This window comes from Heterodontus francisci, chromosome 3 (assembly GCF_036365525.1).
Source record: "Heterodontus francisci isolate sHetFra1 chromosome 3, sHetFra1.hap1, whole genome shotgun sequence".
Lineage (NCBI taxonomy): Eukaryota > Metazoa > Chordata > Chondrichthyes > Heterodontiformes > Heterodontidae > Heterodontus > Heterodontus francisci.
Window position 1 is genome coordinate 27,805,319 of NC_090373.1, and position 13,258 is coordinate 27,818,576.

General features: G+C 43.4%; 1 protein-coding gene across 3 annotated transcripts in view; it reads right to left on the reverse strand.

Moving 5' to 3' along the window:
• Positions 1-13,258, reverse strand: part of LOC137355301 (E3 ubiquitin-protein ligase TRIM9) — a 68,808-nt gene that overhangs the window by 53,142 nt on the left and 2,408 nt on the right. For all 3 annotated transcript variants that reach the window (XM_068020296.1, XM_068020290.1, XM_068020303.1), the window contains exons 2-3: positions 5,862-5,957; positions 3,995-4,117 (exon numbers count right to left, since the gene is read on the reverse strand). In XM_068020296.1, the coding sequence (XP_067876397.1) occupies positions 3,995-4,117; positions 5,862-5,957 (219 nt within the window). The remainder of the gene's footprint in view (positions 1-3,994; positions 4,118-5,861; positions 5,958-13,258) is intronic.

The window sequence follows — 13,258 nt, forward strand, 5'->3', positions numbered from 1 at the left end:
TCTAGAGTGACCGACTCTTCCACAGGTGCTGCAGATAAAATTGGTTGTCAGGGCTGTTACACAGTTGGCTCGCGCCTTGCGCTTCTGTCTTTTTTCCTGCCAACTGCTAAGTCTCTTCGACTCTCCACACTTTAGCCCCACCTTTATGGCTGCCCGCCAGCTCTGGCGATCACTGGCAACTGACTCCCACGACTTGTGATCAATGTCACAGGACATCATGTCACGTTTGCAGACGTCTTTAAAGCGGAGACATGGACGGCCGGTGGGTCTGATACCAGTGACGAGTTCGCTGTACAATGTGCCCTTGGGGATCCTGCCATCTTCCATGAGGCTCACATGGCCAAGCCATCTCAAGCGCCACTGACTCAGTAGGGTGTATATGCTGGGGATGTTGGCCGCCTCGAGGACTTCTGTGTTGGAGATACGGTCCTGCCACCTGATGCCAAGTATTCTCCGGAGGCAGCGAAGATGGAATGAATTGAGACCTCGCTCTTGGCTGACATACGTTGTCCAGGCCTCGCTGCCGTAGAACAAGGTACTGAGGACACAGGCTTGATACACTCGGACATTTGTGTTCCGTGTCAGTGCGCCATTTTCCACACTCTCTTGGCCAGTCTGGACATAGCAGTGGAAGCCTTTCCCATGCGCTTGTTGATTTCTGCATTGACAGACAGGTTACTGGTGATAATTGAGCCTAGGTAGGTGAACTCTTGAACCACTTCCAGAGCATGGTCACTGATATTGATGGATGGAGCATTTCTGACGTCTTGTCCCATGATGTTCGTTTTCTTGAGGCTGATGGTTAGGCCAAATTCGTTGCAGGCAGCCGCAATCCTGTCGATGAGTCTCTGCAGACACTCTTCAGTGTGGGATGTTAATACAGCATAGTCAGCAAAGAGGAGTTCCCTGATGAGGACTTTCCATACTTTGGTCTTCACTCTAAGACGGGCAAGGTTGAACAACCTGCCATCTGATCTTGTGTGGAGGAAAATTCCTTCTTCTGAAGAGCAGCTCGGAGAAGAAAATCCCAAACAGTGTAGGTGCGAGAACACAGCCCTGTTTCACGCATCTCAGGATAGGAAAGGGGTCTGATGAGGCGCCGCTATGTTGAATTGTGCCTTTCATATTGTCATGGAATGAGGTGATGATACTTAGTAGCTTTGGTGGACATCTGATCTTTGCTAGTAGTCTGAAGAGAACATGTCAGCTGACCAGGTCAAAGGCTTTGGTGAGATCAATGAAAGCAACGTAGAGAGGCATCTGTTGTTCTCGGCATTCCTCCTGTAGCTGGCGAAGGGAGAACAGCATGTCAATGGTGGATCTCTCTGCTTGAAAGCCACACTGTGCCTCAGGGTAGACACGCTCAGCCAGCTTCTGGAGCCTGTTTAAAGCGACTCAAGCGAAGACTTTCCCCACTATGCTGAGCAGGGAGATTCCACGGTAGTTGTTGCAGTCACCGCAGTCACCCTTGTTCTTATAGAGGGTGATGATATTGGCATCGCACATGTCCTGTGGTACTGCTCCCTCATCCCAGCACAGGCAAAGCAGTTCGTAGAGTGCTGAAAGTATAGCAGGCTTGGCACTCTTGATTATTTCAGGAGTAATGCCGTCCTTCCCAGGGGCTTTTCCACTGGCTAGAGAATCAATGGCATCACTGAGTTCCGATTTTGTTGGCTGTTCGTCCAGCTCATCCATGACAGGCAGAGACTGGGCTGCATTGAGGGCTGTCTCAGTGACATTTTCCCTGGAGTACAGTTCTAGATAGTGCTAGATTTACCCAGCGGTCCATTTGCTTGTGTTGATCAGTGATTGTGTCCCTTGATTTAGACTTGAGGGGGGCGATCTTCCTGATGGTTGGCCCAAGAGCTCTCTTAATGCCATCATACATTCCTCTGATGTTTCCGGTGTCTGAGGCCAGCTGAATATGACTGCATAGGTGTTGCCAGTAGTCATTTACGCAGCACCTGGCTGTTCTTTGTGCAGCGCTTCTGGCTGCTTTCAGTGCTAAGGATGTTAACTCGCTGGGGGCTTTCTTGTAGTTCAACAGTGCAATGCGCTTAGCGGCTATGACAGGTTCCAGCTCTTCAAAGTGAGATTGAAACCAATCTGCATTCTGCTTCACACGTTTGCCATAGGTGGTCATTGCTGAGTCATAGATGGTGCCTCTGATGTGGGCCCACTTGGTCTCTGCATTCCCTGTAGGAGTGTTTTGAAGGGCTTTTTCAAGTGAATTTAGAAACTTATGTAACAGTTGTGGATAAGAAATTCTGTTAGTGTTGATGCGCGGGCGGCCCTTCTGCTTGGAGTGATGCAGCTTCTTTGATTTGAGTCTAACCTTGCTGCACACCAGGGAGTGGTCGGTGTCGCAGTCCGCACTGTGGAAACTGCATGTGATTTGAACGCTGTTTGAAGAGGCTCCCCTTGTGACGATGAGGTCCAGCTGGTGCCAACTAGTTTATGGTACTGTAGTGGTTATACAGAGGTCTGGACTAATAATTCAGAGACTAAGAGATCAAATCTCACCATGATAGTTTTATAATTTGAATTCAGTTTTTAAAAATATGGAATAAAAAGCTGGTATCAGTAAAAGTGGCCATGAAGCTGTTGGATTGTCATAAAAACCAAAATGGTTCACTAATGTCATTTAGACACCTACCAATTGAATTGCTTGTTGATTTGAAGATATGTAGTGAAGCATAGAACACTGTGTATTACATAGTATTTACAGTATGGAAACAGGCCATTCGGCCCAATGGCCAGTGTTTATGCTTCATATGAACCTCCTCCCACCTTTTTGAATCTAACCCCATCAAAATATTCCTCTATTCCTTTCTCCCTCATGCATTTATCTAGCTTCCTCTTAAATCCATCTGTGTTATTCGCCTCAAGTACTCCTTGAGGTAGTGAGTTCCATATGCTAACCAGACTCCAGGTAAAGAAGTTTCTTCTGAATTCCTTATTGGATTTATCAACTATCTTATATTTATTTGGTTTAATTTAACCATTAATTTAAATTAATGGCTGGTCTTTCCTATCTTCTTTCAGAATTGATGCTATGTTTAGGGCCATAAGGAACAGAAAGACGCACATCCGGTTTGTGGCCTTGCTCACAGTATCTCACTCTGGGGTGCCAGAGATACTTTTCTACACCTGTCGGGAGCAGGTTGTTTAGTTCTCTTCAGCCCTCTCCAGATCATTACTTTTTGATCAGTGCCTCTTAAATAGTTATTAGGTCTTCATTACAATTATTCTACACCATGTTCAGTACATACATGGAATATCACATGATCAGTTCTGTATATCCTATAAACTTGGCTTGAAATGGTTTCTAAATATATTTGACCATTTCACCAAAAGTAATATTCAAATATTTAACCTGCAAGACACATTATCTAAACTTTGAACATTTTCAAGTAAAACCCTTTTTCAGTCTTCATTTTATAACTACTCCATACAAAATTAAAAATTGGAAGGCCTAACATTGAAGGGTTTACTAGAATGATATGAGGGATGAGGGACTTCAGTTATGTGGAGAGATTGGAGAAGCTGGGATTGTTTTCCTTAGAGCAAAGAAAGTTAAGGGGACATTTAATAGAGGTTTTCAAAATTATGAAGGATTTTGACACAGTAAATAAAGGAAACTGGCAGGAGGGTCAATAACCAAAGAACATAGATTTAAAATAATTGCCAAGAGAACCACAGGAGAGATTAGAAGTTTTTTAATGCAGTGAGTTATGATGATCTGGAATGCACTGTCTGAATGGGTGTTGGAAACAGATTCAATAGGAACTTTCAAAAGAGAATTGAATATACACTTGAAAATGAAAAACTTGCAGGGCTATGGGAAAAAGCAGCAGAGTAAGCCTAATTGGATAGTTCTTTTAAAGAGCAAACAGACACAAAGGGTTGAATGGCTTCGTTTTATGTTGTATGCATCTATAATTTTATAACAAATGTCTTCAATGTTGCAATCACCATTATATCCCGAACTCACCTTTAATTTAAACTCGCGCTCCTTGGTAACTCTAGTAAGCAACTTTGCTTTTTGGCGATTTAATGCATCAACAAGTGCATCACATTGTGCCACAAGGCAAGCTTCAACCTCCACACCATTCTCCTGCAAAAGAGTGATTAGAACTACAGTGAGGGTTAGAAATTTCATGTGTCAAACAAATACAGCCTGCTTTCTAATGCTGATTGTTTTGGAAAACTATTAGAAAGTACAATTCAAAGCATCTTACTTTGCAAACAGCTCCATGAACAAATTACAAAATATTTCTTCATTTAAGATTTTACTATGAATATGGATCAGAATTTTGTTTAAATCCACTGGTTGAATTGCATATCACTTAGACAGAAAAATTACTTTTAAAGTTGGGCTAACAAAATATTTACAACACCAGAATACTATTCAACATTCAATGCTGCAGACCAGGGATAGATGAAGGTACAAGTCCCCTACAAAGGTCATGTCCCCTACAAAGATTCCACTCCTAGAGCTCAGTCTGGGCAGTAGTGAATGCAGAAGTGCTCAGCTAAAAATGGAAAATCACAAGGGCTCTTTGTACTGCAGGCTAAAATGACATTGGTGATAGCCTAGGAGTAGGCAATGCGTCTGGCCTCTCAGCTGAGAAGATGTTAGGCATATGAAGGAAATAAAATTACACGAAAAGTAGGGCAAATTTACTGCAAAATTACATATTTGGAAATGTGATTCAGATTTCCACAGTTCTAGGATCATATTCTGATCCGGTAAAAGAAAAAGAAGTCGCACTACTGAAAGTCTTCAATTTTTTCATCAAATTTTAAGGATAAATGAATTTACACAGTAAAATAATTTTCAACACTAATTGTAAACAGAAGTGCATTTCTGTCCAGTTTCATTTCACCGTGGGCTCACACTTACAATATCTTAGCTTTGTCTACAAATTTCAGTTGGTTTACTTTAATAAAATATTTTAAACTTTTATTCTCACTCTCTTTGGTCACTCATCATAGTACTCCTTTCTTCAACTATACCTCCACCACTCCCAACTCAGCAATCAAAGAAGTAGATTCGCCACACTTGTTGACTTCATTGCAGCTCCTTGAATCAAATTAACACTGTTCCATGCCAGCTTCTCAGTCTACACCCACTGTACCGAGATCTGGTACTCATCTAGATCAATTTTTTTTTAAATTCTTTCATGGGATGTGGGCGTCGCTGGCAAGGCCACCATTTGTTGCCCATCCCCAATTGTCCTTGACAACTGAGTGACATGCTAGGCCATTTCAGAGGGCAATTAAGAGTCAAGCACATTCCTGTGGGTCTGGAGTCACATGTAGGCCAGACCAGGTAAAGATGGCAGATTTCCTTTCCTAAAAGACATTAGTGAATCAGATGGATTTTTATGACAATCAACGATAGTTTCATGGCACCATTACTGAGTATAGCTTTCAATTCCAGATTTTTACTAATTAATTGAATTTAAATTCCATCAGCTGCTGTGGTGGGATTTGAGCCCGCGCCCCCAGGATTAGCCTGGATCACTAGTTCAATGACATTACCACACCCCCATCTCCCCTTTAATTTGCATTAGTGGACCCATATACATACACTGCTGGGATCAGAAATTACACACAAATGGCAGACAGGAAGTTGAATTCAATGATGTAAGCAGTTCCATCTCAGTTATCTAACCTGTTACTATGCAGCCACATCTTTTCTGAAAGGAAACAGCAGTTTTCAAGATAGTGGAAAGTGGGCAATCAGAGCCCAATGAATGAAAACACAAGTGTTTGTCCATTTTCTGTCTTCAAAACCTATGTGGTTTCACAAAGCAACTATGCATGCAGTGCCACAAATCTTAAAACCAACTTACCTGAATTAGTTGTACCATGTTTTTCAAATGCACCAAAAACTCTTTGGCCTCCTTCGCTTTATCAGACACACCATTTAATGCTTGAGACAGCTGAGCCTACAGTTGAGGAAAATAAAGGTCTGCATTAAGTCAACAGATTCTCATTTACACATTTCACAATTACAAGGGCTGGTTTTTTAATCTCGCCTTAAAGTTATAGATGTAACCATCAGATAGACTCTGCTGGTAAAACTCTCCTCCGGAATCAGAAGCCTACAGCTTCAACCTCTTGCGTATGCCGACCAGCACTTAAGAACACTGTGTACAGCTCATGCTTCATTGAAGAACCGGTAACAAACTGCATTGTCAGAGGTGTTGTCTTGTGGGATGAGACATCAAACAGTCTGCCTGTTCAGCTAGACTAAAAGATCCCATGGCACTGTTCTCCTGTACCTTTGCCAGCATTCTTCCCTGAACCAACATTATCAAAAACAGATTAAATGCCCATTCACCTCATTCACTGTTTGTGGAAGCCTGAATATAGGCCGAGAGGGAGTGGTGAAAATATTTGCAAACAATAACTAATAGAAGGTATAGTTATTTCTTGAGAAGACCAAAGGAAGCTTGGGCTAAAATAATGGAATGATGGGGCAATGGAGCTAATTAGTTGCAGATGGCATTCAATGTCAGTTAGTGTGAGGGGATGCATTTTGGTAACAAAAAAAAACAGGAGAAATAATCCTCTGAATGGGAGTAGACATGATGCTATGGAACAGCACAGAGACCTGGGGTACAGGTGCACGGAATATTAAAGAAAGCACCCGAGGTTGATAAGACTGTTTAAAAAAAAAAGCTAACAGAATTCTTTGTTTTAGCTCAAGAGGTAATGATACGCCCAGATAGAACCTCAAGACTCAAGTACTGGGAAGGCAATGATGGAGTCGTAATGTTGGGGAAGCAGTGGCATAGTGGTATTGTCACTAGACTAGTAACCCAGAGCCCCAGACTAATGCTGAGGACATGGGTTTGAATCCCACCATGGTGGATGGTGGAATTTGAATTCAAATAAATCAATCTGGAATTAAAAGCTAGTTTAGTGGTGGCCATAAAACTATTGCCAATTGTTGTAAAAACTCATCTGGTTCACGAATATCCTTTAGGGAAGGAAATCTGCTGTCCTGACCTGGTCTGGCCTACATGTGACTCCAGACCCACAGAAATGTGGTTGACTCTTAAATGCCCTCTGAAATGGCCGAGCAAGCCACTATCAAACCGCTACAAAGTCTAAGAAAAGGAATGAAACCAGACGGACCACCAGCATCAATCTAGGCACCGGAAATGACAACGGCAAACCCAGTCCTGTCGACCATGCAAAATCCTCCTTATTAACATCTGGGGGCTTGTGCCAAAATTGGGAGAGTTGTCCCACAGACTAGTCAATCAACAGCCTGACATAGACAGACTCACGGAATCATATCTTGCAGATAATGCAGATAATGTCCCAGACACCACCATCACCATCCCTGGGTATGTCCTATCCCACCGGCAGGACAGACCCAGCAGAGGTGGCAGTACAGTGGTATACAGCTGGGAAGGAGTTGCCCTGGAAGTCCTCAACATTGACTCAGGACCCCATGAAGTCTCATGGCATCAGGTCAAATATGGGCAAGGAAACCTCCTGATTACCACCTACCGCCACCCCTTGGCTGATGAATCAGTGCTTCTCCACATTGAACGCCAATTGGAAGAAGCACTGAGGGTGGCAAGGGCATAGAATGTACTCTGGGTAGGGGACTTCAATGTCCATCACCAAGAGTGACTCGGTAGCACCACTACTGACTCAGCTGGCAGAGTCCTAAAGAACATAGCTGCTAAACTGGGTCTGCGGCAGGTGGTGAAGGAACGAACAAGAGGAAAGAACCTACTTGACCACGTCCTCACCAATCTGCCTGTCGCAGATGCATCTGTCTATGACAGTATTGGTGGGAGTGACCACCACACAGTCCTTGCGGAGACAAAGTCCTGTCTTCACATTGAGGATACCTTCCATCATGTTGTGTGGCACTGCCACTGTGCTAAATGGGATAGATTTCAAACAGATCTAGCAACTCAAAACTGGGCATCCATGAGGCACTGTGGGCCATCAGCAGCAGCAGAATTGCATTCAACCACAATCTGTAACCTTATGGCCTCGCATATCCCCCACTCTACCATTACCATCAAGCCGGAGGATGAACACTGGTTCAATGAAGAGTATAGAAAGGCATGCCAGGAACAGCACCAGGAATACCTCAAAATGAGGTGTCAGTCTGGTGAAGCTACCACACAGGACCACTTGCATGCCAAATAGTGAAAGCAGCATGCAACTGACAGAACTAAGCAATCCCACAACCAACAGATCAGATCTAAGCTCTGTAGTCCTGCCACATCAAGTCGTGAACAATTAAACAACTGACAAGAGGAGGGGGCTCCACAAATATCCCCATCCTCAAAGATAAGGGAGCCCGGCACATCAGTGCAAAAGACAAGGCTGAAACATTTGCATCCATCTTCAGCCAGAAGTGCTCCTCCAGAGGTCCCCAGCATCACAGATGCCAGGCTTCAACCAATCGGATTCACTCCAAGTGAAATCAAGAAATGGCTGACAGCACTGGATACTGCAAAGGCTATGGGCCTTGACAACATTCTGGCAATAGTACTGAACATTCGTGCTCCAGAACTTGCCGCTCCCCTAGCCATGCTGTTCCAGTACAGCTACAACACTGGCATCTACCCGGCAATGTGGAAAATTGCCCAGGTATGTCCTGTGCACAAAAAGCAGGACAAATCCAACCTAGCCGATTACTACCCTATCAGTCTACTCCCGATCATCAGCAAAGTGATGGAAAGGGTCGCCAACAGTGCTATCAAGTGGCACTTGCTCAGCAATAACCTCCTCACTAACGCACAGTTTGGGTTCAGTCAGGCCACTCAGCTCCTGACCTCATTACAGCCTTGGTCCAAACATGGACAAAAGAGCTGTACTCAAGAGGCGAGGCAAGAGTGACTACCCTTGACATTAAGGTAGCATTTGACCGAGTATGGCATCAAAGAGCCCTAGCAAAACTGGAGTCAATGAGAAACAGTGGGAAAAATCTCCGCTGGTTGGAGTCATACCCAGCACAAAGGAAAATAGTTGTGGTTGTCAGATGTTAATCATCTGAGTGCCAGGACATCACTGCAGGAGTTCCTCAGGGTAGTGTCCTAGGCCCAACCATCTTCAGCTGCTTCATCAATGACCTTCCTTCAATCATAAGGTCAGAAGTGGGGATGTTCGTTGATGATTGCACAATGTTCAGCACCATTCGCGACTCTTCAGATACTGAAGCAGCCCATGTCCATATGCAGTAAGACCTGGACAACATCCAGGCTTGGGCTGATATGAGGCAAGTAACATGCGTGCCACACATGCCACACAATGACCATCTCCAACAAGAGAATCTAAACAGCTCCCCTTGACTTTCAATGGCATTACCATCGCTGAATCCCCCATTATCAACATCCTGGAGGTCACGATCGACCAGAAACTGAACTGGACTAGCCACATAAATGCTGTGCATACAAGAGCAGGTCAGAGGCTGGGAATTCTGCGGTGAGTAATTCACCTCCTGACTCCTCAATGCCTGTCCTCCATCTACAAGACACAAGTAGGAGTGTGACAGAATACTCTCCACTTGCCTGGATGAGTGCAGCTCCTATAACACTCAAGAGGCTCAACATCATCCAAGACAAAGCAGCCCGCTTGATCGGCTCCCCAACCACCACCTTCAACATTCACTCCCTCCACCACCGACGCACAATGCAGCAACTCACCAAGGCTCCTTCACCACCACCTTCCAAACCTGTAACCTCTCCCACCAGAAGGACAAGGGCAGCAGATGCATGGGAACACCACCTACAAGTTGCTCTCCAAGCCAAACACCATTCTGACTTGGAACTATATTGTCGTTCCTTCACAGTTGCTGGGTCAAAATCCTGGAACTCCCTTCCTAACAGCACTGTGGGTGTACCTACACTCCAAGGACGACAGCGGTTCAAGAAGGCAGCTCACTACCACCTTCTCAAGGGCAATTAGGGATGGCCAATAAATACTGGCCTAGGCAAAGATGCCCACATCCCACAGACGAATAAAAAAAAAACTGCATGCAGTATTGGGCTCTACATAAGAGGAAAGTTATTGAGGATATAGCGAGGGTTCAGCACAAATTCACTCGGATGCTTCCTAGTACGAGAAAAAAAACAATTACGAAGAAAGACTTGAAATGCCGGGACTTTCTTCGGTAGAACTTAAATTACAGGATGAGATCGACGTTTTACAGCATGATGTGACAATGTAGACAGAAGCAAACTGTTTTCAGTAGTTGAGAGGTCAACGAGGAGGCAAAGATATAAGATTAAATGTAAGAGATTTAGAAACAGGAGAAACTTCTTCACATACAGTTGCACATCTATGGAATTGACTTCCAGGGTTAGTGAGTGAGGTAGAACTATGTCAACCAGGGAGATTAGTTTAGATAGGTGGATGAAGGAAAAGAGGTCCAATGGATATAGGAACAGGGTGTAGAATTGCAATTAGAACTAGTTGCTTATGTGGAGGATAAATCCCAACATGGGCTGGTTGGGCCAAATGGCCTATTTCTGAATTGTAACTTCTGTGTGTGTTATGCACAAATTGGCTGCTGCATTTATCTAGGCAACAGTGCCTGCATTTCAAAAATAATTCAACAACTGCGAAGTGAATTATAGTACCCTGAGGATAGGATAAGGTACTATATAAATGCTAATTCTATTTTCACTCCATTTATTTAAATACAGGACAACAGATCCCTACCTTAATATGCTAGTTGAGAATGAGACAATTAATCCTTTATATTAAGGTAGCCAGTATAGCAAAGGTCTGCTAAAAGCTAGATTTCTGATTTGCTTAGCTTCTAAGTAGTGTAAGGCTCTGTTACTCTATTATATCAAAAGATCAGACTAACACCAAACCATCACTGCCACTTTACCATTTCAGCTTCATGCATGTAGGTGGTTGGTGAAAATAACTTAAAAAGTTTTGGTTCTGTGGTACATAGTCTTTCAGGTTCAGCATCACTGGTCACTTCCATTAGTGAACCCTGCATTCTTCACTATCTGGAAAGCACCTTTAATGTTCAATTTCTGGTCAGATGACATTGTTTCAGTCCTTGGACCACACTAAGACCACTCTTTATGTGTAGTGGACACTGTGATCTCGCTGATGCCACCATACGCTTTCTCCTATTTTTGCAGGAGGTGACTAAAAACACTCTGGTTTAACATGGCCAATTATAAACCAACAAATTGGTTTATCAAATGTATGAATGAACAGAAAGCAGTTTTATCATAAAATGCATCTATCTCTCATTGCTCCTTACAATATTGGAAATAACAAATATGCCATGTATCCCATTAATGAACAGTCTGGCATTAATCTTGGGAAGCAAGATGCCCTCTATCTCACGATTGCCTAAGCCAGACACAAAGTGCAAGTTGCTTTATTCTAGCAAGACCAAAAGAAAGAAGAAAGGCAGACTACTAACTGCGCCTTGAGCTCGCTCTCTGTGTATTCTCAGTCAGAAGGTGACGGGTTTGAGCCCCACTCCAGACAGCCCTGGTGAGTGGAGATTAGAATATGGTCTCTAAATACTGAGTTGACATCCAGCCACATACTCACATCTAGATAAGTGACCATTAACTCAGTGGTAATATTCCCATCTGAGTCAGAAAGTGAGAAGTTCAGCCTCTACTCCAGACAGCCTTGGTGAACAAAGACCAGAGCGCCAGTTCTGAATACTGGATTAATGTCCAGCAAATGGATCTGCACTGATCAGTGCCAGTCCTCTCCTCTTCGTAAAGGGTAGGTGGGGCTCTTTAATCATGATTGCACCCACCTAGAAGGTACTTTGAAGATAAAAACTTTGAGGAAGGCATTGAGAATTTCTTCCCTAGTAAGTGGTTCAAGAATTTCATGTGAGACTTGATTTGGTTCCTGTCCTAGGGCAGAATACAACAGACAGACCTGAACTATATCTTGACGCTGTCAGCACATTATCTGATCAGGTGAGCCAATGTTCTCAACAATTCAATTGACAGATTAATTTCACAAGTGTAAGATGGCATGCTAAGTCATCCAGAGCCAAGGTCCCTGTTGATTGACCCATTTGGAAATTGTACAGTTAGATTACATACGAACATATAAATTAGGAACAGGAGCAGGGCACACGGCCCCTCGAGCCTGCTCCGTCATTCAACAAGATCATGGCTGATCTGATCGTAACCTCAACTCCACATTCTCACCTACCCCCGATGACCTTTCACCCCTTGCTTATCAAGAATCTATCTACCTTCTGCCTTAAAAATATTCAAAGACTCTGCTTTCACTGCCTTTTGAGGAAGAGAGTTCCAAAGACTCATGACCCTCAGAGAAATAATTTCTCCTCATCTCTGTCTTAAATGGGCAATCCCTTATTTTTAAACAGTGACCCCGAGTTCTAGATTCTCCCACAAGAGGAAACATCCTTTCCACATCACCCAGTCAAGACCTCTCAGGATCTTATGTGTTTCAATCAAGTTGCCTCTTACCCTTCTAAACTCCAGCGGATACAAGCCTAGCCTGTCCACCCTTTCCTCATAAGACAACCTGCCCATTCCAGGTATTAGTCTAGTAAACCTTCTCTGAACTGCTTCCAACACATTTACATCCTTCCTTCAGTAAGGAGACCAATACTGTACATAGTACTCCAGATGTGGTCTCACCAATGCCCTGTATAACTGAAGCATGACCTCCCTACTTTTGTATTCAATTCCCCTTGCAATAAATGATATTAATAATAACTTTCCTAATTACATGTTGTATCTGCATACTAACCTTTTGAGATTCATGAACTAGGACACCCAGATCCCTCTGCATTTCAGCTCTGCAATCTCTGACCATTTAGATAATATGCTTCTTTTTTATTCTTCTTGTCAAAATGGACAATTTCACATTTTCCCTCTATACTCCATTTGCCTGATCTTTGCCCACTCACTTAACCTATCTATATCCCTTTGTAGCTTCCTTATGTCCTCTTCACAAGTTACTTTCCTACCTATCTTTGTGTCATCAGCAAATTTGGCAACCATACCTTCGGTCCCTTCATCCATGTCATTTATATAAATAGTAAAAAATTGAAGCCCCAGCACTGATCCCTGCAGCACATCATTCATTACATCTTGCCAACCAGAAAATGACCCATTTATGCCTACTCTGTTTCCTGTTAGCTCACCAATCTTCCATCTACGCCAATGTTACCCCCTACACCATGAGCTTTTATTTTCCGCAATAACCTTTGATGTGGCACTTTATCAAATGCCTTCTG